This window comes from Eptatretus burgeri, chromosome 15 (genome assembly GCF_056783735.1).
Source record: "Eptatretus burgeri isolate ZD-2024b chromosome 15, Ebu_testis_v1, whole genome shotgun sequence".
Lineage (NCBI taxonomy): Eukaryota > Metazoa > Chordata > Myxini > Myxiniformes > Myxinidae > Eptatretus > Eptatretus burgeri.
Genome location: NC_140975.1, coordinates 24,339,851 through 24,367,725, shown reverse-complemented (window position 1 = coordinate 24,367,725; position 27,875 = coordinate 24,339,851). Strand labels below are relative to the sequence as shown.

At 44.5% G+C, this 27,875-nt stretch overlaps 1 protein-coding gene across 3 annotated transcripts in view; it reads left to right on the top strand.

Moving 5' to 3' along the window:
• MDGA1 (MAM domain containing glycosylphosphatidylinositol anchor 1) overlaps window positions 1-27,875 on the top strand; it is a 369,996-nt gene that overhangs the window by 75,112 nt on the left and 267,009 nt on the right. For 2 of the 3 annotated variants that reach the window (XM_085858359.1, XM_085858361.1), the window contains 2 exons: window positions 543-711; window positions 12,035-12,231. In XM_085858359.1, coding sequence (XP_085714485.1) covers window positions 543-711; window positions 12,035-12,231 — 366 coding nt within the window. The remainder of the gene's footprint in view (window positions 1-542; window positions 712-12,034; window positions 12,232-27,875) is intronic. The other variant, XM_085858360.1, reaches the window with a different exon arrangement.

The window sequence follows — 27,875 nt, the reverse complement described above, 5'->3', positions numbered from 1 at the left end:
GAAAATGCCCCCCAAGCATTTGGCTGCAGATAGAGGTGTGTGTGTGTGTGTGTGTGTGTGTGTGTGTGTGTGTGTGTGTGTGTGTGTGTGTGTGTGTGTGTGTGTGTGTGTGTGTGTGTTTAAGTTAGGTATTCGTCCTTGCAAGTAATTTTATTCCTTTATGGAATCCATTATGCTTTTCATAGATTGGAGATGGTGCTATCTGTATCCCTTGTTAGCCTATCTTCATCCAACTTTGAGGTCGACGTTGTTGTAGAACAAAATGTATTAATGCTAAACTAGATTGACCCTACAAAAGCACCACCAGAGGGAGATGATTACTGCATCAAATTATACTCCAAATATGTGCTGCAATGTATAATTTCCTCAGCCATAAAAGGCCAAAATAATCTCCTGTCAACTATGATAGATGCCAGCAAATGTTCTGTGTTTATGTGAGTGTGGACCAAAGTTAGCTATAGGTCCTTCATTCCTGTAATATACAAACTGTTGTTCATTCCTATGATGTACAAACTGTTGATTCCATCGTATGTGTTCTGCAGGTGCGTTGGACAAAAACTGCAGGAAGCTCCAGCATTCCAGAAGTGTCTGTGCACAAGGAAATGCTCTATATCTCACCTGTGCTGCGTACGCATGGCGGTCGCTATTACTGCCGGGCGTACAATGCCATCGGCGTACCAGCCATTCGCTCAATCCGTGTGGATGTTTACTGTAAGAAGCTTTGGCAGTTTATTTTTTTTAACCCATTGCACCTCACCCATCCCTTTTACAACTTCAGACTTGTAATCCTTAAGCTTCCGACTGTAATTTTAACGTTGATTTTGCCAAAACACCACGCGTTCCATCTTCCACTTTTATAAATTGATGATGTGTAATATATGATATAAACTGTTTTTGAATTTTAAAAAAATTGTAATGGATCATGATTATTGCTATGCCAATGACTGAAATAATTTCTTCATTTTATTTTGCAAATTATTAACCATTTTATAACTGTAAAAACTTTGCTAAGATTGTCAAAAATGAAGTCTTTTTGAAAGCACTTCATTTTTCTAGACTGGCAGGATTGCTAAGAGATATTACACAAGGTGTGTTCACACGGATGGTTAGTCTGGAGTGAATTTGAAAGATTAAGAGCTGAGTTCTCTGTGAAAACGACTTCGGAAGAGTAAATCTGTACGGGACTATGGACTACTATTACGAAGTGATTCTCCGTGAATAAGGCGAACGAGCATTTGGAAACTCACTCTCTGAGGTCGTGATACACCAGCTGAAGCAGCGATCCATATAAATTATTGTGGCAATACAAGTCACGTGATCTACCACTGTGCATTCTCCTGATGTTAATGCGATTGCTAACTGCCTCCTAGCCAGTATTGAAAATTTTCATGTGAATGCCGAAACATAACTACGGATCAAAATTATTGCAAATTAGCATGGATGTATTCCTACCGATTACCTGTGTGAACAAACCTATACTCTCTTTTTGAGTATTAACGTCCTGACAGATTAGGATCCGACTACAACTTGACATTCGGATGTTGTCCTGTAAAGGAGTAAGTGCTATCATAAAGTACTGTGTGCTTTCCTTTGTTGGGGGTGTTTGGGCCTCGTCTGCTAACCCATTCGCTTGTGAATGTTGTAGATCAGATCATACCCATCCGCTTAGCCCATTCATTTGTGAACCTTGAAGATTAGATCATACCTGTCAGCTAGTCCTTTCAATTGTGAATCTTGAAGATCAGATCATACCTGCTTGCCAAACTTCTGTCCATTGACAGATTTCCTTTTTTTAGTCTCAAAACTATTTGATCATCCAATTTAATATTTGATGGGGGGTTTTTTTTGGTCTTCTTCCCCACAGATTTAATTAATTACAAAAGAGATTGTGCAGAGGTAGCTTCATCGGAATGGTTAATTTAAAAACATGAATTATTTTTCAAATCTCTAGTTTAGGTACCATACATGTCAAATCTTTGATTTTTTTTATGTCATTATTTCCCGATTAAATATTTCCGGTGAAACTCCAAAGGCATTGTCTGCACAGTGTATTTCGAATAAAAAGTAGACCAATGCATGCTGTCACCCTGGCTGTGACAGAATTCTGCCCCAGAATTTTTCTGCTGGGAAGCCTGAATGCCAAACTACTTGGTGCAAAGTCAACTTATTCTGCTGTTGGATTAGATCAGATCAGATCAGTGTAATTTTTAGCAATTCTGTAATTTCAGAGCTCATCACATTTTGATCAAATGATATAGTTGCTAATGTGATTTTTTTTTTGTTAACAAGAATATCTATCGATCTGTATGTGTAAGCTGTTGAACTTATCCATGTTTGGTTGTGGTGACTATTTCCAATTAATTACATGCAAACATTAAATGTTCAAAAGGTGTTATTAGCAATGAAACCTTTTTTTAAAAAGGTAATTTTTTTGGTCCTTTAATGTCTAGAATTACTTTAATAATCTGCCTTACAAGTAAGAGAATTGCCTGCCTGCAACGATGCCAATGCTATAAGTTTCGCTGCTGGAATAGAGTAATTTAATGAAATGATAATTTCATTTGCCTTTCATCATAGCGATTGAATATATCGGTGGTAGCATACTCGTTTCTTCGCTGTCTTATCCTGTTGCGGTGCAGCCACGAGTGTTGCGCTGTGGAGCACACTCTTGAAAGGGGATGTTTATCATTTTGTTCCCCATGACTCCAAGATGAGGTCAAAGAGAAAAAGAATCTCAATTTATTTTCGACGCCTAAATTTGAAAGAACAAACGACTAAAAGCCTGATAATTATTAGAATTAATGATCATATTGAACTTTATTTTCAAAATACATTTACATGTGACTCCATTTGGGGCCATTGAAAATGAAAGGGATGCTGCTAGAAATAATAGTCCTTCTGGGCAGTTGGATGATCATACCAAGTCTTTCTGGGCAGATGGATAGCTAGTTGGGAGCTTTCCTTCATTTGATCCATCTGAATCTGGCTTGGATCCTTAAACCGCAAACTGATGCAGTGCCGAAAGGGAACTTTGCATGATGGTGAATGCAATTCTTTAGAGGGGACATTAAGCCAGGTGGCCTGTCTGTTTCCACTCGCATGTGGATGCTTTCCTGAAACTGTTTTTGCCAAGAATAGGTATTGTGGCTTCACATTCCTTCACAAGAGCATTTGCTGGGTGGGGAGGGGGGAGGGAATTAAACCCAAATGCCTATTCGTTTTTTTTTTTGCCTCCCTTTAAGTGTCACTCCATTTACTTGATTGGTTGATTTTCTTTCATTATATTTGTTGCAACTCTTCCTGTTTACAACCACTGCAACAAGGATGAGCCTTCAGCATATGGAATTATATATATTATAAATATAATTTTTTTTTCAAGAAGAAGAAGGCGCTTCCAACCAAAGTGAAAAACGAGATCGACTCCGCTAATTTGAGTAAAAAAGCAAGAGCAGACCCCGTCTCAGGCAACGTTTCACATGGTGATAAAGGTTTTGGTCAAATTTCATCGAAATTGTGTGTGTGGTTTCTGAGAAGAAAGCAAATATCTCTTAGGTGGGGGCATCCCCCCTGTAAACACCCTCCATAGACCCCCTCTGACCTCGATTTTTTTTCTTTAATGCCATGAACAAACTTTGGTATGTCACGAGTGATGAAGGTTGTGGTCAGGTTTCATGGAAATTGTGTGTCGTTTCGGAGAAGAAAGCAAATACATATTTTGGGGGGCAACCCCCCTTAGACCCTGATTTTTCTAATGTCATGAACAAACTTTGGTGCATTATGGGTGATGTAGGTTGTAGTCAAGTTTCATAGGAATTGTGCGTGTTGTTTCTGTGAAGAAAGTGAATACCTCTTTGTGGGGGGGGCAACCCCTCCTGGTGTACTCTCAACATCTCCCTCCATAGACCCCCCTCATACCCCGATATATATTTTTTAATGCCGTGAACAAACTTTGGTTCATCACTGTGATCGGATGTGTAGTTTCAGAAAATAAGTTGAAAGTATTTGTGGACGAACGGATGGATGGACGATGCGCCATCCCATAAGCTCACCCGGAACTACGTTCCAGGTGAGCGAAAAATCGTTCCAAACAGGCAACTTATTCTTTATAAGGACATCATAAAGAACAAAACCTACAGGCACAAACAACGAATAGAATGTGTTCGATAAGGTTATGTAATAAACACTGCGGAAAATGGTGGTAAAACTTGGAATTCATTTATTTCTACGTCTTTTACAATCTTTATTTTACTTTAATTGAATTATATAGTTCTATTGGACACTGACATTAGCAGGGGTTACCTTCCTGAAAAATTCTGCAAATGTCGGGACATTGTTTCAATGGGAAAAAGGGGATAGGGTACCAGCGGTTCATGATTCATAAGGGAAAATCAAAAATCCCGTGGAAAAACCACAAATACGCCTGTAAAAAACACAAATACATGAAGCACAGCACCACAAATGTAGAAGCAGGTCAGAAAAAACCACGAATACACGAAAAACCGTGAATACATGAAAAAAAAACCATGAATGTGAGAAGCACAGGGCCGCGAATGTAGAATCGGGTCAGAAAAACTATGAATATGCAAAAAAAACAACCACAAATACAAGAAGCACAGGGGCATGAATGTAGAAGCAGGTCACATTTTATAAACCGTGAATATGGGGGGTCCGTGAATCATGGAACCACGAATGTTGGGGTCTAATGGTGCTGTATACGAGGTCTTTCTAAAAAGTAACGGGACTGAGCCTGCTGTGTGCTCCACTTACACAACTTGAATGAATGGGTTGCATCACAGTCTTTCGCAACATTACAGCAATATATATGATTGGTGATGGTTGACTACGCTCATTGTGTGATTTTTTTTTACAGGTCGTGCTTTACACGTTGTCTAGTCTGAGTCGTCGCACTATGAGTCGCGAGCAGAGAGCTAATCTGAAGTTTCTTGCCAAGCTTGGAAAAACACCTTCTGAATCCTTTGCAATGCTGCAGCAAGTCTACGGGGAATAAACGATGTCACGTACACGTGCATTTGAATGGCACAAGAGGTTCAAAGAGGGACGGGGAGGAGGTTGAAGACTATCCACGGTCTGGAAGACCTTCAACAAGCAGAACGGCAGATAACATCGAGCGTGTGATGCAGATGGTGCGTGCAGATTGTCGACTCGCGGTGCGGATGATTGCTGAGGAGCTTTCCATCAACAAGGACACTGTCTGGAGCATCATCACTGAAAATCTCAAAATGCACAAGGTGTACACAAATATGGTCCCCAAGCTGTGTCCAAGGACCAGAAACAGCAGAGTCACTGTCTGTCAAGACATTATCGAGCGCCTCGAGGACGATCCAGACCTGCTCAGGAGAGTCATTACTGGCGATGAATTGTGCATATTCGAATACGATCCTGAGACCAAACGGCAGAGTTGTTAGTGGAAAAGTCCAGCATCACCAAGGCCAAAGAAAGCAAGGATGTCGAAGTTGAAGGTTAAGGTGATTCTCATCGCGTTTTTTGACATCAAGGGCATCGTCCACTTCCAGTTTCTACCACAGGGTCAAACAGTGAATCAATACGTATACAAGGAGATCCTCCGGTGCCTCATGAGATCAGTCCGGGACAAGAGGAGGGATCTGTGGGAGAACAGCGTCTGGGTGCTCCACCATGACAAAGCCCCTGCTCACAGTGCCCTGAGCATCCGTCAGTTTCTGACGGAGAGGAACGTGCCAACTCTGGAGCAACCCCCGTATTCGCCAGACTTGGCCCCTTGTGATTTTTTTTTCTTATTCCCCAAGCTCAAGAGGGTGATCAAGTGGACCCGATTTCCTGATGTGGAGGCCATCAAAAGGGCCATGATGACGGTGCTCCAGAGGATTTCAGAAGAAGCCTTCCGGGGGTGAATCGAAGTGTGGAAGAAGAGAATGGACAAGTGTGTGAGACTAGAGGGAAACTATTTTGAAGGGGACAAGCTGTGATTTCAATCTATTTTTGAAATAAAATTTCTGTGAAGTCAGTCCCGTTACTTTTTAGACGGAACTCGTACTTGAAGACTGTAGAACACAAATCACCTTCATAACACTTCCACGAACCACCAGTAATGCAGCACGTCAATTTAAATATAGGTTCAATGAGGTGGTGTATAAGAGTGGGGTTTGGGACTGCTTCTGGACTACTTCAATTGCAATAAACCTTCAGGTTTTCTTTTTTTTAACAACAGTTAAAATCATAATTTTTATTAAAATTGAAGTTACACTGTGTGGGGTATTGTGTTCTTTGAACTCTCTAGTTACCTTCACCGCCAAAGGTGAAGGAGGTTATGTTTTCACCCCTTTCTGTCTATTTGTCTGTTTGTGTACAGGATATCTCAAAAAGTTGTGAAAAAATCCAGATGAAATTTTTTGGACAGGTTCTGTGTGTGACAAGGATCAACTGATGAGATTTTGGTGAAGATCCGAATCCGGATCCGATTACTAGAATTTTTCAAGTGATTCTTCACCATTTAGAGATCGGGCCAAAAATGATATATAGCACGATATCTCAAAAAGTTGTTGACGGATTCGGACGAAACTTGGTGGACAGGTTGGGTGTGTTGCAAGGACGAATTGATTTGATTTTGGTGAAGATCCGAATCCGGATCCAGTTACGATAATTATTTAATTTTTAAACTGCTTCTTCACCATTGATAGGGTCAAAAACGATAGTACTGTATAGTATGATATTGTTACGGCTGTGGAAATTCGCAATACACCATAAAGGGTCCTCAGGTGAGATATATCGATAAGTTCATGTGTAGTTAGTCCACACATGTTGTTTATGGGGAATATGTGTGATTATTCTGGGCTGCGACGCTTTGAGTTAGCCATTTTTCTTTCTCTATCGTTATTTTGGACCATTAAGCTTCCAACAACTCAAACACCACCACCTTCGCCTCTTTACCTCCACAACTCTATCCCGCAAACATCACTTCACCGCCATTCCCAAACGACGCCTGCCCACCACCAAACCACCACAGCAAACCCACCACCACCTTCGCCTTTCTCCTTCCACAACCATCAACCACACCACCAGTCAACACCGAACGTCGTGCTGTCCAGGGTCCGTTCGATAATTGTTGCTGAACGCGTCGAGCCGCGAGCACATGGATCCTTTCGGGAGAGGAGAAACGGATCAGGAAGGCTTCACGCCCCTTTTCTTCCATCCAATGACTGAGCATCGGGTAGCCTCCGAACCCGCTGTGAATGCGTTCCTTTTAGGAGAGGATAACGGATCAGGAAGGCTTCATGCCCCTTTTCTTCCATCTAATGACTGAGCATCGGGTGGCATGGCCCCGCCTCTGAACCCACTGTGAATGTGTTCCTTTGAGGAGAGGAAAAGGAATCGGGAGAGGCTCACGCCCCTTTTTGCCTGACCAATGGCTGAACGTAGGGTGGCGTGGCCCCGCCTCCAAGTGTGATTTGATCCGCGAATCTACATGCAAGCTCCTCCCCCAGTCTATAAAGACGTGAGAACAACGCAGCTCGTGAGTGAAGAAACGTCTGGAGAAAGTGGCGCAGAAAAGGGTGCAGAAAGTGGCGCTGGTCGGAAGTCATGGAGTCTGAGGCGTGTGTTTGCGGGGATCGGATGGCGAAGGGGACGGAGCTCGGAGTGGAGGTCGAGGGACGAGTCGCGGAGTGGAGCAGGGACTCAGAAGAGGGCTCAGGGGCGAGAGTTCGCCAGAGTCAGTGCGGTCCTGGGACCCCGCTAGCGGGACGGAGCGTCCGCCATTCCCCTCTCCCGACCCCGAGCATCAACAATTCCCTCCCCCATCCGCGCTGAGATAGCGCTGGTAACCCCGTCCGTTCCCCAACCCAACCGTGGTGCCTGCGCGACGCACGCTTGGAGGAGCTCTCCGACCATACTAGGGGCACGGAGTCAAGCGCGTTACTCGGACATTGCGGCTCGCCCGCTATCATGCCACGAGGGTGCGGGTAAGACCCCTTCGGTCTCGTGGACCTGGCCGATCACCCAGGTCCCACGTTCATTTGGTCCACGGACCTGTCTGCCTCCTTGCCTATGAGGGTGGCTTTCGTTTTCTTTGCTTTTTGTGTAAATGTATGTACGGCGCCAGTCTTGTAAGTAAACCTGTATAACTGTGCTGAAAATAATTGCCTTTTTTTATTCGGTCGTAACTCTGCGTATTGTTCTTGCTTTGACTGTTATATGTGCATTACTGTATGGCTGTGAATACGTGCTTGTCTGAGTATGAATAAAAGTGCTTGTCAAATTGTTTCCCGTTTCGTTACGTCCTTTCCTTTGGTTGAAAGTTCCATCTTGCATCACGTAAGGGATTGGTAGTAGGTGTAGACACCCCATAAATAAACTGAACCGTCGAGGTCGACGATAACTCCGCTCGATTATCCCTGCAGCACGGAATGAGACGCTTAAGCGGTTCGTGTCCGGAGTCGACCTGCGGTGTGGTACAACTCCTCGGTACGCTACCCGCGCGGGTACTTAGGTATATCGACATTCGGCGATTCACCCTATTTCGCGCGGGTAGAATACGGACTGGGTTGTGTTGAGGTTAAACCCCCACCAATGACTGGCTCCTGGCGGTAGTTCCAGGAGGGTCACGACTGAATTGTCCGTTCCGGTGGGCGACGCGTCGCGATTCGAGTTACGTGGCCGATCGCATGCCGGGCGTGCGAAATTCGTAACAATATTTAAAAATGTATTGGGCCTGATACATTCTTGTGGATCAGGCATTACGTGGCGGAGGTATGCGCTCTTCCGAGTGCCCTTCTAGTTATTTATTTATTGGTGCAAGACTGTTATGGATCAGTTTTTGTTGCCTTCTTATTGATGAGATAAGCTTGGATTATTTTAATGCACAATGAAGGCATTTATCAAGAAGGATCTTCAGAAGATGAAAGCATCATCATCAGTATCCCCAGGCATCCTCACTGGAATCCCCAAGGATGCCAGCCCACTTGAATTTTATTTCAGCAGAAATTGAGTAGAAGAAAAGGGTAAAACGTTTTGCATTTTGCTGGTGGGAGTGGGGTTGGAGGGTGGTGTCGGGGGGGGGGGCGGGGAGGGAGAGTGGCCATTTGTGGTTAGTCGGGGGGGGGAGGGAGAGTGGCCATTTGTGGTTAGCCAATGGGGCCATAGTCCAAAGACGAGGGAAGCTGGAGGAGGTTTTCAGTGTATGGTCCTCAGGCACTATTCCAACGACGAATACGTCTTCACCACCAGGACCAAGAGTAAAACAGTAATACTCTACCTCTACCAGATAGTTCATAGGACACTTCACTCCATGCAGTCTTGAGGTAATAGACATGGAAAGGGTCATTTCAACTCTTCCTTTGCATTTCTGAGCTCGATCTATATTTCCTATGAGCTGTGATTTTGTCTGAATATCAATATTCCCAAACGTTGAGAGATGAAATAAAATGTCACAATATTTTTTTCTCAAGTACTGGTAAACTGGAGGTTTTTGCAAGTTCCAACAAGACAATTTGTTTTCTGCAGTGTTCAAGTTTATAATTTGATTGAAATTAACGTTTTAAAGGCTGTGTAGCAAAAAAAAAACTTTTTTTGGAAGTTTACCACCGTTGATGCACTGTCTTGGCCACCACCTCATTCAACACTTTAAATTAATTATTCATGCCTGTTGTTTGTGTCCTTTTAAGACGTCTTCAAAAACAGTAAATTTCCAGTTTGGAATGATTTTCAATTTTGTTTGACTGCCAGACAGACGGACAAAGTAAAACAATGATCTCCCTCTCCTCTGCGCATGCGTGATTGGGACAATATTCTGTACAATTTGCCAAATTCAGAGCCAAAGCACTGCTAAGCTGCAGGTTCATGTTCTGATTTGTGTTCTACAATGTTCAAAATAATTGAATTCAATTGAAATTAACTAGTTCCTTGATTATAGATTAACATCTACAGACTGATAGATAGAGTGAACTAATTGCTTAACCCTGCTTTGTGCTTCACGCAAGGGGTAATAAGTGGGCAGAGAGAAACCTTCAGCAGAGTGAAGCATTCATTTATATTACCATAGCACCAATTCCGTTGCTACCTAATTAAAAAGAGATGTTGGGTCCAGTACGAATATCTTTACTTGAGGAGCGACACAAAATGGTTCAACTCAAACTGCAAACCAAGCAAACAGCCAGATTAGAGCTGATGGTGCTGGTCCAATAACCTTATAAAGGTCTGATGAAGGAAATTAAAGTGCAAGTCAAGACAAAGCAAGAAGCAGAAAAGGAAAGTGAAAAGTCAGCAAAAGTAAGTGGATTGTTTGGCCACTCCATGTCTGTGGTGCCTCTGAGTTGATTAACCAGTCAAAGTGAAAGCAGACAGTTGTCAAAACAATCCTTGGAACTGTCGATGTTTGTAGGAGAAAAGGAAAGGTTTATCATTATGATGGAGAGGGAGCAATTTGAGATCTGTTCCAGTATTGTTGTGATTTACTTGTATCCTCTAGAAAGAGCGCAAGAATTTTGGAGATTTTGAACTGAAAGTGGTCAGAAGAAACTGCAAGAAAATCTGGAGATGTAAAGATGGTGTAAAATTACCAGATTGGGCAGTTGCAATTGTAAACGTTTGAATTGAAAGAATGCTGTTTGTTTTGTGTTGGCCACCCCAAAGTGAAGTTCAATGTACTCGGCTGTCATGGGAATGAAAGAAAGGGGAGGTGGCTGTGGTGTAATAATATGTCCATTGTGTGAACTGTGGAAAAGTTAATTCCATTGATAAATTGCATTGTTCCCAACAGCTCGAGACCCATGCCTGACAAAGTGTGAAAAAGGAAAGAACTCTACAGTTAGTAAGTTAGGACACTACAGTGCAATACCTAACTGGTGAAGGGGAAACAAATCGGGCTTTTCAACAATGTTTAAGTTTGGTTATTTACATGCTAAAATAACAAATGGGATTTGGTTGAGGCAATGAGAAATTAGCTGAAAATACAAGAGCCAAGCCATTCAAGCCGGCCTCGGAGGCATATAAACCATTTCTGAACTAATGTGTGTATAAATGGGCCATGGATGCATGCATGCATTGTGAGTAGTTCATTTGTATGTGCATTTAATAATGAAGTCAGGTGACTGTACGTAACAAGTAGGCCGTGTGTAATTCCTTCCAAGAAATAGGCCATCAGTGAGTTCAGGTTGCAAATAGGCCTTTCAATGAATGTACGTGGGGCTGAAGACTTTGATACTGGCAAGCTTGGTCATTTCAAGACTCGTATGACGTGGTGCTGGCAGCAGCTGCGGTGCCGGTGTCCTGGGGTTACCTGGGAATGAGATGGCGACGCCTGTAAATTGCCTTCCAGACACCTGCCGAGCAAACATGGCACCTCCCTTGGGCTCCCAAGCAGGGAGCATTGTGCATGTCAGCTTGGCGAAATGTACCCTAGCATTTGTGCAGTTTTATAGGAGCTGATACAGCTGCGTTTTTGGCAGTGAGGATGCCTTTTCAGGTGATACATCCACATTTAAGCATCCGAGGAGCTCCATGAGGTGGTACATCCGGCTTGTTATCGGTTTATGAGTTGTTTAGGCTTAGTGAAATGACAACTTCACAACTAAAGTTTTTGTTTGTTTTCTCAGTAATTGAGGCAGAGATTCAATTTGGGTTTTGGTTGAGAGCGCTCCTTCACTTATCGACTTTAATTTTTCACCAGACTCGGCATAATAGTTAAAGCATCCGTTGTGAGTCTGGGAGATTCAGGGGTTCAAACCTCGGTCGAGTGGAAAGGGTACGTGCTGCTTCCTTGCTTGATGCACATCATTTAAAAAGGATAGCACATAGACAAACAACCATAGCTTGGCAACCATAGCTCAGGCCTTGGTGGGCCTAATGTCCATTGAAGTTCCTTGTAATGGAACTCGTATTATTAATTGCAGGGAATGTAACCTTGGCATTGCTGCAGGGCTGGTTCTCTTAGTTGTAACAGTAGATATTGTTTTGGTTGTTGCGGGATATTGTTTAAAAAAAATTATTTTAAACATTTTCTTCATGATGACTGTGATATCTGTGGCTTGTATGTTTGTAGACCTGGACCCTCCAGTACTAACTGTGCACCAGAGCGTGGTGGAGACTAAGGAATATTTCTACGCCGAGCGCACAGTGTTTTTGCGCTGCAGTACCATGGCCAACCCCCATGCTCGTCATTCGTGGTGGCGAAACCACGAGGCGCTCTCTGCTGCAACCGATGATGGGCTCGCAATCTATGAACCTCTCTTCATTGAGGTAATGTGGACTTTGGTGCATCATTGTGTTCTGCGGACATATTGTGCACGGAGATACCTGGGAACTCGGTTTTATGCATTGACATGAGTTACCACAGTTACAAGCCTTGCCACCTCCCTGAATCTTAAGTAACTGATTTCATTTGAAGTATTGTCCTGCATTAAAAAAGTAGAAAAATAAAAATTGTTCCCTTTGCAGATTTTTTTTTTACGGTTCAATTAAATAATTGATAGTAAGAGTGACACGGGACCAGTTGGAAATGCCATTCTTTTGCCATCCAATCACAGCACCTGTATTTCCTAATAAATGATGAGAAATGGGAACAGATGTTCTGTATAGAAATTTGAAAACGAATTTTGTAAATGCTCTTCTGGGTGAAAGCAAGAGCCTGATGTATGGTCGGTTTGGCTGCGAGGGATAACTCTTCATATGTGTGATGTGTTGTGCTTTAACTCTGGCTTCTTGGACTATTCAGCTTAAGGAGAAAATATTCTCGTACCAAATTCTCGTGTGCATCCTGAGCCTGTATGCTTGTATATCTATATATTTATATATACATATATATGGTCAAGGCTTTTAAATACATTTGTAAATTGCCTGTAAATGAGTCCCCTTTTGTGGTCGGGTACCGCATTAAGCTCAAAATTGAAAATTAGGTGACAAGTGCAAGGGTCATAAATAACAAATTAGCCTAAGGATTGGCTGTCAGAGCCCCAGGGATAAAATGTTTGAATTACTCTAACACTACACAGAGAGCTACTTGTGATGCAATCAAAAAGGAGAAAGCCACTGTGGACACACCTCATCAGCTTATTGCAGAGGTCCATTGTTCACCTGATGCTATGGTGATGGGAGCTTTTTGGTGGGCCTTCTTCTTGCCTTTTTGATCATGTCAAACATAGAGTTCAGAGGAAGCAGAAAAATCTTGTACGATTTTGCAACTGCACTTAAGCTATCTTTCCATGTTGCTGCTGAGGATGGTTACTCAGGTCATCAAGGTTACCACCAGGTGGTTCTGCTATTATTGATACATTCAGCAAAGAGTGATAGACTTGTGCATTGTCTTTGGCCTTGCTGGATCCTCTATATCCTACTTGGCTTTTGTGGTCCACAATGAATGTCTTGGAACATCAGTTTACCACAAAATCCCCTGTGGTTTCATTCTCCTTCTCCTTCTCCTTCTTCTCCTTATATCATATCACTTGATCACTATCCAAATGAGTTAATATCATGATTGAACATCCTATAATTCTTCTTTTTCTCATGCTTCCTTTTCCCACTCCTCCTCCTCCTCCTCACCTTGTTTGTCATTGTCTTTTTCTTCTTTCCTTCATCATCTTCATTTACTCTCCTGGTTATTATCCTCATCCTCATACATTCTTCTCCACCCCATCTACATTTTTCTTCTTCTTGTTCCTCGAATTCTTCTCTGACTTCGGAAAAATAATTATCTTGTTTTCTGAGAGGCTTACCAGTCATCGATCCTCACAGGGAGGACATCGAGAGGTTATAGACCCGGAAGGTCCTACATGATCCGTTTGATCGGCCATATAAGAAAGTTTAACAATGGCCAACACACTGGCAAGTACACATACATATCAACCTGACATACCACTCTTGCAAACAATACTTTTCAATTGTTAACATCCAAGACTGGACTGCTTGCTGTCTTAATGTTGCTTCTGAAGTACTGCATGCTCCGTGATGCAGTACCCCCTTATGTCATTTCCCCAGATGCCAGGCAGATGATTAATTCACTCTTATAGACTTCAACATCCTCTTTCAGTCCTCTCCCCTCCTACCTCCCTCCATTTGGAATCAAAACGATTGGTGATGAGGGTTGGGGAGATTGTCCTGGATGCTTGCTCGGCAGGATTGGTGATTGGGATGGTAAATGGTAAGGGAAAGGGTACATGAAGCAATGTAGGTGATTGGTATGGAATGAGAAGAGGTGATGAGGAAGGAAGTGGAGATGGTTCGGAAAAGGGAACTCCGATGGCAATTCTGTAAATTCTTCTGGGTTGAACCACTCGTATAGTAATCCTCATAATGCACTTGCAATCAACCTGTTACCTACGTTACCCTCTGTTCCCATTTTGCAAATATCCTTCAAAAAATTTGTTTCAGAAGCATTCAATCATTATTTATTTCTCACAATTCAATTTTGTTTTTCTTGAGTATTTTGAATACCTGGTATTATTGGTATAATGCTGTGACAATATGATGGTAATCGGATTAATAACAGTTGAAATTGCTTGTTGCTTTTGGAAATGACCCGAGTTATCGGTGAGCCGCCATCTTGAAAGACTGGTAGTATGAATGAAATTTAATTAACAGACATGATGTCGCAGATTTGAGGGAAAGGAAACAAGTGAGTGAGTGGAGGTTGGCAGAAAGCATGTGCGTCGTCAATTGCACAAGAAACACAAGGAAAGGCTAAACGCAGGAAAAGGTAAAGAAACGGCGAGTCAATAAATTTGACTTTCTTCGGGAATCTCTCACATAAATTGTTTCCAAAAAATATATATTAATCTCAAAGTTGGCAGAATTTCCAAGGCAGACTGGGAAGCTTTTGCTTCATTCAGCTTTTCAGCCAAAAGGCCTTTGTGGTTACACCAGATTTAGTTGAGGTATACATCACTGAAACTAACCTGAAAGTAAGACCTCCAAGAAATGCAGGAGAGTTCAGTTGGGTAGCATCTTTGCATTTGATCTCACTGATTCATTTTGAAAGAGTAAGCCTTTGTGCAGCAGTGGTGGTGGTTGAAGCTTTATTACTGATGGTCGTGGTGCTTACTACAAGTCATGAAAGATTCAAACCTAGAATTGATCCTGAACAGCTCGCAGGATGTGGACATTCCACTGAGCAGCCAGAAGAATCGAACCCGCATGAGTTCAGGGAATGCAGGAATTGCTTTAACTCTGAACCAACTGAAGCACCATGCTATTCCTTTCACTGACTGCTACCTTTGCAAAATTTCCTTCCTGTAGATGAAATTATTGTGAAAAGATGTAGCTATCAAGTGTATTGTGATATACTCTCTGCCATTGAAAAAAAAAATCGATCACGTGACTGTTGTTGATGCGATTTATTTATGTGACATCATGGGACACTGTTGTGGTGAAACATCTGACGGAAATAAATGCTGAATAATTACATGTCCATTTAATTGTGACCTAATCAGGTAATGTTACGTTGTGGTGAATGTTTTCACATTACATGGAGGTCCTACATGGTAGTAACAATCTCAATATTGGGTGTGTCCACATCCAGCAGCAGTCACTGCATTGAGGTCCAGGGGGTGTGTCTGCAGTAGTCTGGGCAGTTTGAAACCAATTGGACATTACCAGGATGTAAAATGTCATCATCATCACCAACCATGCTCCATACAGAACAGTGGTTTAACCGAAGCAGTTTCTTGGCTGGAGTTACAATCCTGTAGAGGATGCCCAAAAAATAACAGGGAATTTTTTTTTGGGGGGGGGGCATGTGAACACGGTGCTGCTACTCCCTTTCCAGGGACACTATTCCATGCATTAACTCCCCTTTTAGTGAGAGACCTCTACCTTAATACTTTTCTACCTCTCCTCTTCTTTACTCGAAGGCTGTGTCACCTGGTTCTTATGTTATTAGGCTATGGCACTGCTGTGCATATGCCCACCTATATTTCATCTGTACCTCTATCTTTATAACTGCCACTTTGTCTTCCTTTTCATTTCTAACTCCAAGGCAATTATAACGCAAGTCACCATCTGCTTTCATTGCACATTTCATTGTGACATCAAGGCACAGATGCCTCTGACTTGGCAAGCTTTCAATAGTTTGCCTGTAGCTAACGCTGCTTAGCTGGGATCGGATATTTTTTTCTGAGTTTTTGTGATTTATTATGATCCAATTAGACTCTCCCTTTGGCTATACTTGCTCCATTCTGTATATTGGCATGCTTTGCACACCCAGCCTGCAGGTGAGCACATTTGTATTATTATACCGACAGGTGATCCCGGTTATTTTATTTACTTTCTTATGATACTGTAACGGTGGACCATGGGTGGTGGACACGAGGTCAATTTTTACACCCTTACGGTCACCAATTTAGTGACATAGTCCTTGGGGTGCCTTACTCCAGAAAAGCCAAACATATTTTCTTCGGGTTCCAACATACAGAATTCCAACGAGTCCTGTCGTCTGCAGTACGTTCATATGACTGATAGGATCGGTTGAGCGAGAACCCTGGACCAGCCACTGCCTTTTTGAACCCTCTTACCAAGGAGTTTTTGCGCCCAATTCCTAATGGCCGCGGCCTTACTCACTTCGTTAATTATCGTTTCAAATCCGAACCGCGCACCGGACAGACATTCAGTAGTGTCAGACCAAGGTTTATTTTAAATAAAAGGGGAAGGAAGGACAAGAAGCAAGAATTTATTGGTAAGTTCTCTTAACGATATCCCACATGCCCATGATACTCTGAATTGCCCTTTCGATACTTTAATACCTTAATTGCCCTTTCACACTCATTCATTGAGACAAGATTATAGGTCATGAGACTGAAAGAAACTTTCCCCACACAGGATGTGCGTACGGGGTGGTGATTATTTAGTGGAGGCAGTCTTAGCGGGAAGGAGATGGCAGGCAGCATCACTTCCGGGCTTCATGACTCTTGCTCTATGCCCACAAACGTTTCCACGATTCGACTCTGGGACTCAACTTGTCTGCCACCCTCTATACGACTATTCTCCACTTTTCCTTTAATGGCTGTATTTCACCACCTAATCCACAACCATTCGCTTTCAGCTCCCCATGGTTCTGCTCCCCCCGCTCTCATCAGCTTTTATAACTTCGCTACTGTGCATAGCTGCGCACTCCCATTGGCTCGTTGTCGGGCTTCTTGTAGCTTCTGGCTGCTTCTGGCTCCTTCTAGTGGCTTTGAGCAGTTCTCGTGGATTTGAGCGGTTCTAGCGGCTTTGAGTCCCCGGAGGGATTTCCATTCCTTCGGGCATTGTCTCTTACCTTCTTGCGTGGTCGCGAGGCATTGCATTCGTTCGCTTTTCGTTGGGGAGTGGGGGGGGGATGGTCACCTTCCTGGGGGAGGGGAAGGGGTTTGCTCATTTGCAGTGCTGCAGAACTATTTATAAAAAAAAAATAACAGGGGGAGGAATGATGGGGGCTTAAGACACATTGCAGAAGGAAGGGGCAACGTTTTATCGGCTTCTGAACACAGTTGGACATATGTCCTATTATTTTACACAGAAACCAAACACTTATACCAGAAGTTTATTCATGAAATAACGACCCTATCTTATGCACATTACCCCCTATGGCCGTTCCCACAACAATACTTTGACAGCGAAGGTAAATTTTTATGATACTGCTGCATCTATGGGGATTTAAAGATTAAGGGAAATTGCTGAGAAAATATCACGGAGAGGATGGCACTGGGATTTGGGAATAGTATTGGTAAAGTGTGGAAATTGCTAAGTGGCTTTTGCTGGAAGTGGTTTTGGGATTGTTTGGGGAATTGCAGAATTTTGAGTTGGTGGGGAGGGATATCGATATTGATTTTATCCATTCATTGCTGTTTAGTTGGAGATAGAAGTTGCCGAATATTTTAAAAACGAAGATAACTCTGCTGGATATTTTCATTTATAATTTCGAATCACAAAAACATAATTTTTTTTTTTTTTACTCTTCTTGATGAAATTGCAGAATTTAAATAATTTGTTACTTTTTAGAAACGATTCTGCTCAATGATGTACCAAGAGAAGAGGAAATGTTTGAGAGTATGTTGGAGTTTAATTTTGAAGTTAAATTTTAAGGCACATTTCTAATTTACATAGTTTCATCTTTAAAGATTAAAAAAAAAAACATTTCAGTGGTGTTTGAATTGATGCTCAGGTTGCTGACTTTTTCAATATTTTATTTCACAACGGAATTGATGTGCGGAGTTTTTGATTTACGACTCCACATATTTCATTTGATTGGACATGATGGTAGAGAGGTATTGCACTAACCCTTTATGCTGTGTATCCTGGGTTTGATCATTGGTTCGACTGTAACCTGTCGTATAGGTGCTTTGCAGATAGTGTCTTTCAGTCCAAAGGCACCATCACTATGCTGAATCTCTCGTCCACCATGTAGCATTAGTTGGTGGACGTTAAAGAGCACACGGAGTCTTTTAGAAGAGTTGGCGAGTTGTCGCTGGTACCCTGAACAAATTACAAACTTCTGTCCTGACAATCCCTGGAATGATAAAGACAGGTAAACCACCTCGTGTATTCATTGCTGTGAGGCTGTTTCGACAGCACTGGATGTGCTGCCGGAAGGGAGGGGGTGGGAGGAGAGAATACAAAGAGAAAGAATGAAATATATATAGTTGGGATCAGACCCCATTGCTGTAGTCGTGTAGTGGGTGCCAGGAAGCAAATGCCACACCAGCTATTGCTGCATGCATCCTGACCAACAGACATTAACTTGTCTGTGGAACCAAAACAGTTCTGGGAGCAGCCATGAACAATGTAAATTAAAAAATGGCTGTTCTGGCTAAACAAGTGCATAGGCCCCACTTATGAGGCATGAGCTAAGCAGAGCTACAGTGCGCAACATCTCCGTGGACGTAGCCGATACCGGGAAGATAATTTAGTTCTCAATTTTATAGCTCAATCCACCACAGAGAGGGAACATCTACAGACATGTGTTCCAGGCTTATTGGCCATCACCTTATGATGGCGGCCTTTTTTTTTTTAAACAAAAAGTGAAAAAATCAAAACATTTAAATAGAGTTTGGGATATGTACTTTAACCCCATGGCCAAAGTACACAATCCAACAAGACCATTACATGAGTATACACATTACACATGCACCTCAGCCAAAGGCTGAAATATGTGGTCAATCAAAGACACATAACCGAACCCCAGAGGGTCAGAATGCATGGTCATGCAATTGGACCACTCCTCGATTGTGGCATGCAGCGTTGGTTCGCTCGGCCACAAAATGCGGCATGCAGAGTTGGTTCACCAATTAATTAACTGCCGCGTAGTGCCGGCACGATTCTCCCTTTGCCTCGCTCAACTCACCAGCATAGTAAACTGAACTTGGACATGAACATCTGGCCAGAGTTGAGTGTTGCAGATGGCGTCTGTGGTCTCTCGAAGACACGCCATCCACTTGGAGTTATCCAAAGCAGTGTTCTAGGCCCAGTCATATTCCTAATCTTTATCAATGATCTATCTGACTATCTGGAAAATCCTCTTAATATATTTGCACCCTGTGCTGTGACATCCCTTATCCTTCAGACAGGCAGGTTATAACCTCTTTGCTCTCTTCAGACTTTGAAAAATATCACAAGCTGGTAAAACACTGGGAATATGTCTTTCAATCCTGAAAAATCTCACACACTCACTGTCACACTCTGAAATTACCATCTGGCAAACCCTCTTATCTACTTTCTCAACACACCTCTTGAGGAAGTTCAGTCATTAAAACTCCTGGGTCTCACTATCAGCCATGATTTTTCTGGGGCAAACCACATTTCAAAGTTGGCCTGCAAAGCCAGCTGCGACCTGGCATCCTCCATCATACAGAGTCCTCCATTGGCACACCTGAACTTTTATCCACATACAAGGCCTTCATCTTTAGTTTGATGGAGTACTGATCTCCCCTCTGGGCTGGCTTTCCTGCCTCACATCTTGCTCTGCTTGATGCTGTGGAAACAAAGACCTTTAAGATTATTGGAATCTTCTGCGATAAAGCTGAGTCTATGGGCTTACACTTCACCATCGCAGACAGGTCAATGGTTTCTCTGTCTTCTACCACCTCCTTTCTGGTCTTGCACCCTCTGCTCTTTAGGTGCATCGCCCACCCCCCACCATATTTCTGCAGTGTCACACAGTCCATGATCACTGCTCACCTCCACTCATTTGTTCCTCTTTTTTGCACCTGTGGAATCAATTTCCACATCCTCTTCAATCTCATTCTTCCCTCCAGGTCTTCAAGACTGCTCTTCACCACAATCTCAGATCATCCCCATTCCAAAATCCTGATCTTTTCTACCCTTGTTGACGCCCCTCCGCAATCCCTCCTCTTTCCAATTTTCGAGTTTTCTCTCCTTAGAGTTTCCATCTGTATCCATTTTGTCCGCCACGTACATCCTCTTCTGCCCCCCATTCCTCCCATACCCATTGTTTTTCCAAGGCTTGCTCCAGCTTGGCCTTGAAATCTGCTGTTGGTGTTTCCCCCCTCTCTCTACTGATACTTTTGCATGCATCTCTGCTGTTCCTTTTGTATGCTTTGCATCCTGTTTTTGTCTGTTATGTCCTGATCCATTCATTGTACCAGCTCTTCTATGAGCCTCGGCTATGTATACAATAAAATAGAAGTATGTTCCCATGATACTCCTTATGAGGGAGGCTTTTTTTTTTAAGGTAAAAATTTCAAAACAGCTTGGGACGTGCACATGGCCCAAGTACACAGTCTTACAAGACTGTCTCATGAGCATATACACATGTACTTCAGCCCGAAGGCTGAAGTGCATCATCAATCAAATATGCATGTGAACCCTGAAGGACCAGAATGCATGGTCATACAGAAGAAGATTGGGACCATACTCTGTGCAGAGCGGTGGTGCTGCCTAAGTAGTCTCCTTGGCTATTGGGCACAATCCTGGACGGGTCGCCACTCCGACTCAGGATACCAGCATGCTGGCACTCATTTTGCCAACCTCAGAAGGATGACAGGCCGAGTTAACCCTACCTGGTATTCATTCAACAGCTGAGCGGGATTTGAACTCAGGACCCTATGATCAAAAGCCCACTGCCCTAACCATTAAGCCAACACCAGGTTTTTACAGAAGGACCACTCCTCAATCGGACTTGATCCCCAAAAGTGAGAAGAGGAAGCTCATCCCCAGAGTGAACTGGCTAAGTTGAGATCAGATCCCATCACTGTAGTGGGTACCAAGAAGCAACTGCCACACCAGCTCATGCGACATGCATCCTGACTAACAGTAAATGACTGCCACACATAAACTGGTCTGCGGTATGCAAAACAGTTCTGGGAGCAGCCAGGAACAATTTAAATTTTAAAAAGGCTCTTCTGGCTAAACAATTGCATTGGCTCCACCTATGAGGCATGAACTTAACATACAGTAACTAAAGCCCCCTCCATCTCCTGAGGATTGTACTGCAGGCAATATCTGGAAGAGAATTCAATTCCGAATTTTATGGACCAGTCCACATGGTCTATGAAATTCTATAGGTTCCACTTAATAGGTGGAGCCTATGCAGCTGTTTCGCCAGAAGAGCATTTTTGAAAGATATTGTTACGGCTGTGGAAATTCGCAGAACACCATATAGGTCCTTAGTCAGTTATATTGCTAAGTGTGTGTTCAGTTAGCTTTCCCCACCGTTGTTTAATGGGCTTTATTCGTGTTATCAGGGCTGTGATCTTTGAGTTAGCCTTTATTCTTTGCCATCGTTATTTTGGACCAACCACCTCGACCAACAACATCACTCATCAACCGCTTCACAACAACCACAACCACACCTGCCTCTCAACAACCACGCCATCCTCATCACTCCGCCAGCAACCGTCAACATCTCCACACCACAAACATCGCCTCACTTTCGTCTCCGAAACGACGCCATCTTTGCACCAGCCGCGGCGAGTCCCCAGCGAACAGCGTCGCTGCAAACCGATGCGGGGGGTTTCGTTGTGAGCGCAAGCGGCGGTGATTCCACGCACGTCCGCTCTGTAAAAGCTTCGCCTCGGAAAACGGATCACAGGAGAGAAAGGGGCAGGGCCTGTGGAGGTCGAAGGGTGATGATTTCAAACACATCGGCTCGCTCTTGGAGAATCGGATCCAGAGGGCCGGTGATTTCCACAACGTCCGCTTCCGAGCAGAGGTCAGAGGTCAGAGGTGAGAGTGCGGAGATCAGATCTCGTCTCACCAGCCCTATAAAAGGCCGCGCAGAGCGCCAGTTCAACGGGTCTGGAGTCGAGTCTGGAGAGGTCGAGGAGCCGCGTGGAAGTCTGAAGCCTGCAGTAGCTAGAGAAGCTGAGGAGAATGGAGGAAGCGCGAACGGGGAGCGCGGCTAAGCCTGCTGTGCCGCGCAGAGCTGCGGAACGTGTACGAGCCCGAGAGAGCTCGCCCGCCAGCGCCAGACGGTCCGAGGTGATCGGGCTTCGGGACAGTCCGAGCATCCCTGATGAACGGACGGGTTCTTACAGAGCATCAACTCTAAGAGAGCAAAGGCCCGTTCGTTCCTCTCAGGCGTTGCCGGCCGGGGCCCGTACCACCAGGCCTGGGACGGACCGCGGTTACGCCAGCTGCCGTGGGGAAGGAGCATCGTGGGTCGCCCAGCAAGGAAGGTAACCTGCGCGGCCTCGCGGAGCCTCTGCGGTTTACACGGCTCCACGTTATAAAGGCCCACAGGCCCAGTCTGACTCCCCTGTCTATGGGGGTGGTCTTTTTCCTGGGGTTTTGCTTTCGAATGCATGTTGTGGCGCCGTGTCTTGTAAGTAAAACCTGTTAAGTGACTGTACATAATTGCTCATAGACGGTCTTAGCGCTTTTTGCTATTGCTTTTATTGATTCCATACCTGCATGGCTGTATACGTGTAGAAAATAATAAATGTGCTTGTGTGAATGTTAACCAGTTCGTCGTGTCTTTTCTCCCCCCATTGAACCGCTATCTCGCTCTCGGAATACTAGTTGGGTTTTGAATACCGATAAATAGAATTGGGTCCGGCGAGGTCGGGCGATAATACCCGCTCGGTTATCCCGGAACGGAATGGACCGCTTAAGCGGTTCATGTCCAAGCAGGCCTTCGCCGAGGTACGGTTCCTCAGTAGGTTACCCGCGCGGGTACTTAGGTATATCGATATTCGGCGATTGACCCTATTTCGCGCAGGTAGAATACGGACTGGGCCGTGGAGGGATTAAAAACCCACCCGTGACTGGTTTCTGGCGTTATTCCAGAAAGTCACGACTGAATTGTCCGTCCGGTGGGCGAGACGGCCGCCATTGGCTAAAGCGGTCGTTCGCACGCTGGGCGGTGTAGATATCGTAACACTGGTGTTCAGGAGTGTGGGATTCAAATCCATCCCGCCTCCAACTAAATTAACGGGAATCGGATCAGGGGTGTGTAGAGCGACCCTCAATTCCCATCAAATTGCAAGTGGTAAAGATTATTCCGAGAAGCAAGATGGCGTTTCAAGGCGAACGGGTGCAGGGTGGATTAGAAATGTGTTTGAATGTAGGATCCATGGCCCGGGACGGTTCTTTTTATGACCCCACCACTAATTTTAATCAGTGGGGGAGCTCACCCTCGTATACTGAGCATGAACTTTGCCGACAAACGAACTCGAAGTCGCACAATAGCGGCGCGATCGCATCTCAGCGCAACACGGAGCGAGCTGCTATTAATAGCACAGCGAACGGCCCGACACGAGGCGTGGGCTCCCAGCTACTGATTCAGACCACGTGGTCGTGGCAGGCACCATGGCAGGTGTGGCAGGATGCCGGAGCATGCATTGACGGGCTTCGGAGTCAAGTGTCGAAGTCCTTGCAGTGATGGAGGAATGGTGACAACTGTATAGGGGAATTGCATTCGTTTTCCTTTGAATTGGACGAGGCACGGCGGCGCGTAGACAGGGTTCAGGAGGATTGGGTGCACAAGGAGTCACAACAATTGGCTGATGCACAGGAATGAATTCGGGGGCTGGAAAAGGACTTAGCCAACACAGGCGAGGTATTAGATGGAGGAATGATGAAAATAGAGCGGCTTACCCTTGTGTTGGAACGAGCGGAGAGCGAACTGAATAAAAGAAAAGAAGAGCAAATTAGTAATTCCCAGGATAGAGAGAACTTGGAAGAAGAATGGAAAACGAAGCTAAAAAAGGAAAAACGGGAACAAGATGTGGAATTGAGACAACTGAAGGAAGAGGTAAGAATATGCAATCGGGAAAGAGAAAGCCTAGAACGGAAGATTAAAAGAGGAGAGGAACATCTGGAGGGAAGACGGAAGAATTGCTGGAAAAGTCAAAACAGCTCGAAGAACTACAGGAAGAAATGAGGGAGGAAGGAGAAAGGCAAACAAAGCTAGAAAAGGAAAAACGCAAAGAAGATGGGGAATTGGAACTACTGGAGCGAGAGGTAAGGGCAGGCCAGATTAAAAGAGAAACCCTGGAAGGGGAGATAGAAATAGAAAAGGAATGGCAGGAAAAACTAAAGGAATACAGTAAGAAAAGGGACGAAATGAGGATGGAAGCATTGGAAAGTGAGGCGGAGATGAGCAAGAGAATGGATAAAATGAGTGAGGAGACATGCAAATTGGGAGAGGAATTATGGGGAAAAAACTTCTGAGTTACAAAAACACCAAAGCAAAGAGAGGGAATTACAAAACGAGCTGGAGATGTTAAGAAGGGAGAATGAAAAACAAGAGACACAGTGGAATAGAAAACAAAAAGAACACAAATTGGAAATTCACCAACTAAAGGAGAGGAGCAAGAGAGTGGATGAAATGAGGAAGGAAGAATGTGAAAGAGGTGTGGAGATGAGGATGGAATTAGAAAAAAAAGCTTCTGAGTTACTGAAACACCAAAGCAAAGAAACAGGATTGCAAAACGAACTGAGGATGTTAAGAGAGGAAAGAACGAGAAAGGAGAATGAAACGTTAAGGAACCACACTGTGCAGATCGAACAGCTGGAAGCCAAAGCCAGATTAAAGAATGAGGAACAAGAGAGACGGTGGAATAAAAAGCAAAAAGAGTATGAATTTGAGGTTGACCAATTGAAAGAAAAAGCAAGGTTGGAGTACGAGGAGATAGTGAAAGAATAAGGAATGAAACAGGAAAATGAAATCAACAAAATGAAGGAAACAATGAGATTGCAGAAGGAGGAACAAGAGAGACAGTGGAATAAGAAACAGAAAGAAGAACGAATGAAACAGGAAAGGGGAGATCAACCATTTGAGGGAAACTATGAGATTGGAGAATGAAGAACATGAGAGACGGTGGAATAGAAAACACAAAGAAAACGAGTTTGAAGTTAACCAACTCAAGGAGAGAGCAAAATTTGAGTCCACGGAGATGGAAAAAACTTCGGGAAGAGAACGAACAACTCAAAAAGCTCAGAGAGGAAGAACGACTCAAAAGGAGACAGGAAGTAGAACGGCACAATAAGGTGGGATGTGTGACAGCACCACAAGGACTAATGCTAGTGGTGTAGGACTTGATTGACACCACTCGTCAGATGAAAGAACAATTAGGGCAAACCCTGATAAAGGAGACGCAAATAAAAATGGAGACGGGGGAAATAACAGAGACGACGAAGGAAATAGAACCATGCGAGACATTGCCAGAGACACAGGAGATAGACCGAGTCGAGACTGAATTAAATAGAACGAAGGAGGAAACAGAGACGAAGATCCAGGAAGAAACTAATAGACACGAAGAGACAACAGAAATAAAATGTATAGACACTTGGGAGATAGAAAAAGTAGAGGAGCGACAACACGATAAAGACGGGGTGAAAGACGAACACACACATGGAATTAGCGAGGGACCATGAGGGTGAGCTCGCGGAATGTGTCGTGACCTGGTGCGAGCAGCCGGATAGCCTCCTTCAGGAATGGGGGGAGACGCTATGCTCCCCTGAAGCGGATCTCGACCAGGTGGGTCCGGTCGAGCTTTGCGAGGTAGAGGGGGCGAGTGCTGTGGACGAGTGCACACGGAGCTTGGGGGTATGAAGGCCCCAGAACCCCTTGTGGTGACGCGATTCCCCATGGTGAATGTCCCGGTGTGTGTGTTTACGAGTGTAGCGAAATGCGTGCTGCAACGCGCACATGGCGTTGGTGAAAGGTTGCGTGTAAAGGAAACCGCGTGTGTGAGTAAAATGGTGTGCGAGGTTGTGAGTGAGCCGAAGTGTGTGCTTCCCAGCACGCCGTGTGTGGAAGAAGCACGATGTGTGGAAGAGACAGCGTGTGTGAGTGAGACCCCATGTGCAAGTGGAAGGCTGTGTGCGAGTGAAAGGGCATGCGTGAGTGAACAGCTGTGTGTGAGAGGGACCGGGTGTGTGAGGTCGCTGTATGCGAGGGAGATGGCGGTCGGCATGCGCGAACATGCAACCGCATGTCTGAATGTCATCCCGAGGTGTGTGAGCGTTGTGGCATGTGGGAGTTTGTGCGCGAGAGTGCGACGACGACGACGGTGCCTGACGGTGGACAAAGGCCGAGTAGCGGCCGTAGCTGTTTTGGGGACCGTGCCGGGTTTGCACGGCAGTGCGTGTGGGGTCCATGCTGTGGTACGGTCCGTGCTGGGCGGTGTAAATTCGTAACAATATATTGTGACGGACGCAGCCCGGATAACTCCAAAAGGCCTATACAGTCAACCCCCGCTTTATCACGGTTCACCTATCGCTCCCCCGGTTCATCGCGGGTTTTCCCTTGGAACGTAACTAATTTTTTTCTGCGGATTCCCCCGGTACATCGCGGTAATAATATATAAAATATAAATTATTTAAGCAATAAATTATAACGCGTGGTGCTCGACCAGTCACACAACGCACGAGACAAAGTTTCGCTTGTGAACTTCGAATATTTTCTACGTTTTTTTCTCCAAGCCCCACGATGCCGCCCAAACGCCCTGCACCTTCTAAGGCTTCTGGCAAGGAACCGAAGCGCCAGAGGAAGGTCCTGGGATGCTCCAGGAGAAGGTTAAGGTAAAGGTGCTCAATATATGCTTCGGGAAGGAAAAAGGTTTGCCGCCGTTGGACGAGCACTGCTCGTACCCAGCACCTCAAAACCGACCAGACCAGACGAGTCGATCTCCAGCACCTCAAACCCGATCACTCCCAAACTGACCAGACCAGACGAGTCGATTTTTTGGGGAGGCGTCCATTCATCGCGGATTTTCACTTAGCGCGGGGAGGTTTGGAACGTAGCCCCCGCGAGAAACGGGGGATTACTGTACATCTATAAAAAGACCACAGATGCTGTCGACAACACTCACCTTTGGTTGGATAATTGTGCCCAGTGTCGGTTTACCGTACATGTAAGATGATTGAAGTAGACAAGAACCGTTCTGTCAGTCGCGCAATGGATTTAAATTGGCCGAGTGAACCAACGTTACATGCCACACCCTGTCATCTATCAAAGGCCAATCAACTACTTGGGCTAATTACCCCAGGGAGAGCTATCTCCAACCAATCTCGAACAGGATAAGTCGAGACGCAATCCATTATACCGCATCAGGCTTAAGCAAGGGGGGGGGGGGGACACAGCAATGGCATTTATACAGTAAATGGCGGGAAAGTGAGCACAAGCAATGGTGATAATTATATACAAATACTGCAGCATGTCTACATTTCCCTTGTCCCCGACGTGCCATTTGCACAATCGGATGCCTTAATCAATCACTTAGCACTTTCATCAATTGGCGCTAGACGAAGAAGAAGATGAAGACGAAGAAGAGTAGTGAGAAAGAAGTCACACCCTGCCACAACCTAGCTAGATTGCGACAACCCAATGTTCTGGCCTGATGGTGTGTATCTCATTCTCTTCACAATCCGTCCTGAATTCTCCTCTCCGCTCTGTTCGTACCCTGATCTCCTGGGGTGCCTGGTAGTATCTGGCTGAACATGATGGACTA